At 34.8% G+C, this 7,113-nt stretch overlaps 1 protein-coding gene across 3 annotated transcripts in view; it reads left to right on the top strand.

Annotated features, from left to right (window-relative positions):
- Window positions 1–5,537, top strand: part of LOC107657569 (tubulin-specific chaperone cofactor E-like protein) — a 9,067-nt gene extending 3,530 nt beyond the window's left edge. For 2 of the 3 annotated variants that reach the window (XM_016445719.1, XM_016445718.1), the window contains exons 5-9: window positions 495–676; window positions 1,135–1,391; window positions 1,541–1,667; window positions 1,966–2,082; window positions 4,872–5,521. In XM_016445719.1, coding sequence (XP_016301205.1) covers window positions 495–676; window positions 1,135–1,391; window positions 1,541–1,667; window positions 1,966–2,082; window positions 4,872–5,190 — 1,002 coding nt within the window. In that variant the 3' untranslated portion in view covers window positions 5,191–5,521. Of the gene's footprint in view, window positions 1–494; window positions 677–1,134; window positions 1,392–1,540; window positions 1,668–1,965; window positions 2,083–4,871 lie in introns of all 3 variants that reach the window. The other variant, XM_016445720.1, reaches the window with a different exon arrangement.
- The last annotated feature ends 1,576 nt before the right edge of the window (window positions 5,538–7,113 follow it).

The following is a 7,113-nucleotide window of genomic DNA, read 5'->3' as shown; positions in this document are numbered from 1 at the left end:
ACACATTTTATAATAATATACTCTGTCACCTTCATTTTGTTCCAAATTCATTTGCTGTTATACTTTTTTTTGTTGTTATAATAAGCAACCTTATGTTGTAAAACAGCAATTAAAAGTGAAGAGGCTGTCAAGCTCCAAATAAATAATAAAAGCACCATAAAAATAGTCCATATGACTCATGCGCTGTATAGCTTTGTGTGAGAAACTGACTTAAATGGGCTGATTTAAGGATCTGTAAATATAGTATTAATAAATAAACATGCATTACTGTTCAAAGTTTTGGGGTCATTAAGATTTTTTTAAAGACAAATGAATTTATTTTTATTCAGCAAGGATGTATTAAATTGATCAAAAGTGGCAGTGATGACATTTATAATATTTCAGAAGATAGCTGTTTTAATTAAATGATGTACATATATACATATGTGTGTGTGTGTGTGTATTATAAATGTATATATATATAATATGTCTTTTAACCCTTTAATCTGTTCTAGATCAGCAAGATTGTTTCTAACATCCCTAACCTGGAGTTCCTGAACCTCAGCTCTAATCAGCTGAGTGATGCAGTCTTGGAGCCGGACTGCGCAAAGGCCTTCTCTAGCATCCGCCGCCTCGTTCTTAACAATACCCAGGTGTCCTGGGATACAGTGCACACATTCACACAAGAGATGCCTGAGTGAGTCACACTTTGAACTCTTGATGTTTTTGTAATTTTTTGACTTGTATTATGTATAACAATTACCGGTGGTGTACATGTGTGGTATTGATTGCTGTGGTCAGTTTGAGATTTTTGAGACATTATGGTTTTGATTTGATTTCTTTCACATACAGAGTATTTTAATGGCTGTCTACATGCAATCCTGCAAATGTCTTGAATAAATGATTGATTTATCATTTCTTTTCATTGTACCATCATGATACTATTGATTCTCATGGGATCATCCACTTTACCATGTTACTTTATTGAACTGTAAATTATGTTTGAGAGAATTCACTTTGAATTCATTCAACAGCTTTCAGGTAACATTATGGCCAATGAGCAGTTTTTGTTCATGCTTTAATTTGAACCATCAGATTTTATGAAAGTGTCTGTGGTATGACAGCTCTCCACTAATATTGATCTGTTTTTTCCAGACTAGAGGAGCTGTTCCTGTGCCTTAATGAGTACACCACTGTGACACCGGCCACCATGCCCTGCCCCACACTGCGTCTGCTCCACATCACAGATAACAGTCTCCAGGAGTGGAGTGAAGTACGAAAATTCGGCTCCATGTTCCCTGCACTGGACACTCTGGTCATGGCCAACAACAACCTGAACTCCATTCAAGACTCAGGAGAAATCCTTCAGCGGCTCTTCCCTAACCTTCGAAGCATCAATCTGCATAACGCAGGTATCATCGTGTTAGTGACACTTGCTGTGAAAGAGTCTAAATAATCATAGCATGTGTGTAATTGTCTAATTATTACTATTTTAGTACAGTGTATTTACATAAACCCCCCCCAAAAAAACAAGTTTTTCTTATCATTTTGTGTGATTCAGGACTTAATCGATGGGAGGACATTGAGAAGCTAAACTTTCTGCCCAAACTGGAAGAAATGAGGTTGCAAGGCATTCCTCTACTGCAGGCTTACACGAGCATGGAGCGTCGCAGTCTAATGATAGCCCAGTAAGTCCAATGTATCTTACAGGGATGAAAATTCTTTCATCATTTACTCACCCTTTTGTTGTTCCAAATGTTGGTAACCAAACAGTTTTGGTGACCACTGACTTTCACTGTACGGACAAAATATCTTCTTTTACGTTCCACAGAGGAAAGAAAGTCATACAGGTTTGGATGACATGACATGACAGAGTAAATAATGACCAAATTTGTATTTTTGGGTGAACTCACTTTAATCTCATTAGAAACTGATATTAATGTTGTAGAAATGTTGATGAGATGATCTCATTGCTCCCGCCTGCAGACTGCCGTCAGTGACCTCTCTGAATGGGAGTGCCGTGACGGATTGTGAGAGAGAAGATGCTGAGAGATTCTTCATCCGTTATCACTTGGATCATTCAGAGGAAGAGCTGCCTCACAGGTATCTTTTAGGCATGGACACTGTAGTGTAGACCATTTAGGACCTTATTGAATAGTTCTTGGACTCACACTGTGTCTACACTGGATGCGAGCGATGCAACGCAACTAAAAACAATAGAACCCATTATAATCAGTGATTCTGTCTATACTTGATGCGATGTGGCGTGGCGTAATGCGATGCGACAAATCCCCAACAGTAAACTGGTTCCCTGTTCTATTTCTAATTTACTTGAAGCTCTTACGCTACTTGAAACATGCAGACAAAGTACAAATGGATTTGCAACGCGACACAACAACGGTCACACCTGGTGTAGACTAGGGTGTGCACAAATAGTTGAATATTCAATCTGTAATTATTATTCGAAAAATAAAAACAATATTAAAATTTTGCTTTGCTTTGCTGGCCGTAAATGCAGGGAATCCATGATAAATCCTAAGCACGCAAACTAAAAGTCAGTTATAACTAAATGCATTGGCGCTGTGGAGCGTGTTAACAAGTTGATTGTATTTGATCACAGAATGTCGTTGGCTGCCTCACGAAGTTTGGAATTACTTTGATCAAAATGATTTTACTAAATGATCTTACGAAATTTTATTACTTTTGATCAAATTAATCAGTTAAATGATTTATCATAATATCACCACCACAATGAGAAATCACATGAAATCCAAACACCAGTCGAAGTCACGATGCTTCAGTGCTGTCACATCTGTAACGTTTTAAAGATTGTTATATTAAGGGTGTGCACAAACAGTAGAATATTCGATCTGTAATTATTATTCGAAAAATAAAAACACTATTTGAATTTTACTGTGTGTTGCTTTGCTGGCCGTAAATGCAGGGAATCCATGATAAATCCTAAGCACGCAAACTAAAAGTCAGTTATAACTAAATGCATTGGCGCTGTGGAGCGTGTTAACAAGTTGATTGTATTTGATCACAGAATGTCGTTGGCTGCCTCACGAAGTTTGGAATTACTTTGATCAAAATGATTTTACTAAATGATCTTACGAAATTTTATTACTTTTGATCAAATTAATCAGTTAAATGATTTATCATAATATCACCACCACAATGAGAAATCACATGAAATCCAAACACCTGTCAACTGAGGAAAGACAAGACAGCTGTCCATCACTGCATTCACGACTGCAGGTAATCGCAGCTGTATTTAGAAGAGAGCTCATCTGATGTTCTTTATATATATAATATATATATATATATATATATATATATTGAGTTAACATTGAGATATAACGTAACGTTGTAGAACATTGTTGTGTATAATGCCTAATTATAAGCTTGTTTAGAAATGGTGACAAAACTTAAAAAAAAAAAACATCTTTCTTTAAATAAACGAATATTCGGGGAAAAAAAATTTATGAGCCCAAATATTCGAATACAATATTTTTGAAAAATGGCCATCCCCTGTAGACACGGTATCAGGCAGCTGTTTTTTAAACTGTTGATCTGTGTATACATAAATACAGCTGCATTTGGGTGTCGCAAAAAGTTTTAAAACTGTGCCTTAAGATCCATACATTTCGTTCCATTATCTTGTGGTCTGTCCAGCTTTTTTTGTACACATTCAGCATAAACATGATCTGGAAACATTCTGTAGTTATAACCAGATAGTTTTTTGTATTATTATTATTATTTTATGGTATAGGATTTTGCTTTATTTGATGCACCTGTGTTTGTTTTACGATATGTAATCCACATTAGGCGATTTTGTAATTATTATTTAGACCTAACTAATATTTATTATTATATAAAATGTGTTGTTTATTAAATAATTATAAAATAATTATTCTTATTTTTTTTAATAATTATAAGCCAGATTTAAACTTCTCTTATCTAACTTTTTTGTTCTGAACTTATCTATAGAAGAAGACAGTGTATGCTAAACCATTTGTGGCAGTGCTAAAAAAAAAAAAAATCTATGCCTTAATTTATTTAAAATACATTTATTTTATACTAAGTATACTTCGAATCCTTTAACATATTTATAGACATGTCACTTAAGACTTACTGATATAAAATTATAATTAAACATTACTTGGATTGTTTCTTTATTGCACAATGTACATTTCTAAATATCATGCCTAAAATGTGTTTTAATATCACTATTAATAAGGATTGTATGATCTCTGTATAATATCAGTCTTTAAATGCAAGATATTTAGAGTGTACCTGAAGTATACTTGCAATAATTCCACTTCAGCACTATCAAGTACACTTACATGTAAGTATATCTATATAGCAGACTTTAAGTATACCAGTTTAGTATACCAAAAGTACAATTGCAGGGTATTTTTATTAAACACATAAATATGTAAATATATTTGTAGTATACTTAGGACAAAATAAATGTATTTAAAATACATTTTAATATTAATCTTTTCCACTAGAGAATGCAATGCAAACCTTTTTATACACTTTAAATAGTTTTTGCATACATACCAGAACGAAATATGCAATTGAGCTTGTGTACACTGTAAAAAAAAAAACAATTTTTGTAGGTGTTGAATAAAACAAATATTATTGGGTTACGTTTTACAAGTAAATACCATTTCAGTCTTATAAATTTGACATTTACTTCAATGTGTTACTTGCGGTTTCTTTGTAATTATTTGTGAAATTTACTAGCAATTTCTGAATGAAATAGTTTCAAAGCCAGTGTTTTTAATTTTTTTTCCAGTGTAGCTAAAAGTGCTTGCTTTTTGGTTTGACCATGTACAGTAGTGGAAGGCTGAATATGGTTTAAGTATTTGCATTTTGCTTTGGAGATATCACTGCTTGGTGACCAAATATGGGAAACTGGCTCCTCTGGCTGAGATTGACCTGAGACCACGTTGCCACGCCAAGGTGGAGGTACGCTATGAAGACAAAGTACAGCAGGTGAGCATCCGTTTGGACAAGACTGTCGGAGAGCTGAAGAAGCAGCTGAGGACTGTTGTGCAGCTCCCCATCAGCAACATGCGCATTTACTACATCGACAAGGGTTCTGCCTTCGGCCCTGATGAGTTGAAGTACAGCACACGGGCCTTGCACTCCTACAGCATTCAAGATGGGGATGAGATCTTGGTAGTTCCCAAAACAAAATAACTGTCTTTCTCCAGGATCACAAAAAGCTATATTTAAATAACCAAATCAACTGTAAACTAGCACCATCTAAGCTCCATAGAGTGAATGGGACTGTCTTTTCAGGGAAAAACTCCTAAGATTTGCTGGGGCTTCAGTTGTATTCAATCGGCACATAGCGTGTCATGTCACTACACAGTCATAAGAAACACCATGACTCATGTGCACCTTTAGTTTTGTTGCTGTTGTTAAGGGTTTACTTTTTGTTTTCAGACTTCACAAGCACCCCTGTATTTTCAAAAATAAAGCACAGCGGAGGGCTCTGGCAGCCCAGGATGTGCAGATTTGAAGACAATCACCCACAGCTGAAAGAAAATGTTGCACTGCACTGATGTCTTAAAGAAGAAATCATGGATCTCCATTGCCTGCTGATGTGTGTCGTATGCTGTCAGCCATTAATTACATGTAAAAGACTCTCAGGCCTTATATATTGTATGGGCAGTGCTAGATTCACATTCTATTATATATTGTATGGGCAGTGCTAAGATTCACATAGAAACATCTTATTCACAAATGTTTTTAAATGTCCAGTTCATTTTTATAATCTGATTGAAGAATCCAGAAGGGAATTGCGGGGCCACATGCATGTGCTATTTAATTGTGGTATTTTTTGTTTTATTCCTTTTTAAAATATTTCTATTAGTACTTTCTGTGCTGCTTTGGAAGTAGGCCCTCAAACGTGTACCTCCAATACAAAGCATACGCTTGGAAAAGTGCTTATCCTCATTTCACTTGTATCCATATTATAGTGTGTTGATTTGGATATTTTACTCTCAGAATAATGAGATGTGTTAAGTGACAGAACATAAGTCCTCCAAAGATTATGTTGATTATTATTCACAGCATTTATTATTGATTTACTGATTGGTGTTATTTGTTCAAAACAAAACAAAACAAATTAGTAGCAAAACAATCATAGTGTACGACTGTATCCAGCCAGTATAATATGAAATTAATTTTAAAAATTCAATTAAGGGAATAGTTCACCCAAAAATGAGAATTTGCTGAAAACTTACTCACCCTCAGGCCATCCAAGATATAGATTAGTTTGTTTGTTGATCAGGACAGATTTAACATTAAATCACTTGCTCACCAATGGATCCTCTGCAGTAAATGGGTGCCGTTAGAATGAGAGTCCAAACAGCTGAAAGAAATATCACAATAATCCACAAGTAATCAGCAGCGTGTTTGTAAGAAACAGATACATCCTAAAAACGAAATTGCCTTCTCCAGTGAAAAAGTCATCTCGTCTGTATCAAGAGAGATATATTTCTCTCCTGATTCAGAAGAGATTATTTTTCAAGCACCATTTACAAGTAAAAAGAGTCCAAAAAAGTTTTGAACTAATATGTCAGTGTATTTTGATGTGAGAGGACAACAGGGAATGGACGACTTGAGTCATGTGGATTACTGTTTGAACTCTCATTATGGCGGCACCCATTCACTACAGATGATCCATTGGTGAGCAGGTGATGTGATGCAAAATTTCTCCAAATCTGTTATTTTATTATTTACTCATGTTGATCCAAACCTATGTGACTTTATTATATTTTTTAAATATTTCTTTCTCGTTCCAAAATGGAAGTCGATTACAAAAACAGTTTGGTTACCAACATTCTTTAGAGCATCATCTTTTGTGTTCTACAGAAGAAAGAAAATCATACCGATTTGGAATGACATGAGGGTAAGTATAAATTAAGTTTTAATTTCTGCGTGATTTATCCTTTTAAAGTCACTGAAGCTTGACTAAAATGTGTGTTGAAATGTGCAATGCAAGACTGTTATCATAAGGTGCAGAAACTGACAAGTTTATTCTACAGGAGTTATAGGATCAAACCATCAAATGATTTATTTATACCTGGTACATTGATCAAATCAGTGCATGAA

This window comes from Sinocyclocheilus anshuiensis, unplaced genomic scaffold, assembly GCF_001515605.1.
Source record: "Sinocyclocheilus anshuiensis isolate Anshui unplaced genomic scaffold, SAMN03320099.WGS_v1.1 scaffold255, whole genome shotgun sequence".
In the NCBI taxonomy this organism is placed as follows: domain Eukaryota; kingdom Metazoa; phylum Chordata; class Actinopteri; order Cypriniformes; family Cyprinidae; genus Sinocyclocheilus; species Sinocyclocheilus anshuiensis.
The sequence above is the reverse complement of the archived record's forward strand: the minus strand, read 5'-3'. Positions and strand labels throughout refer to the sequence as shown.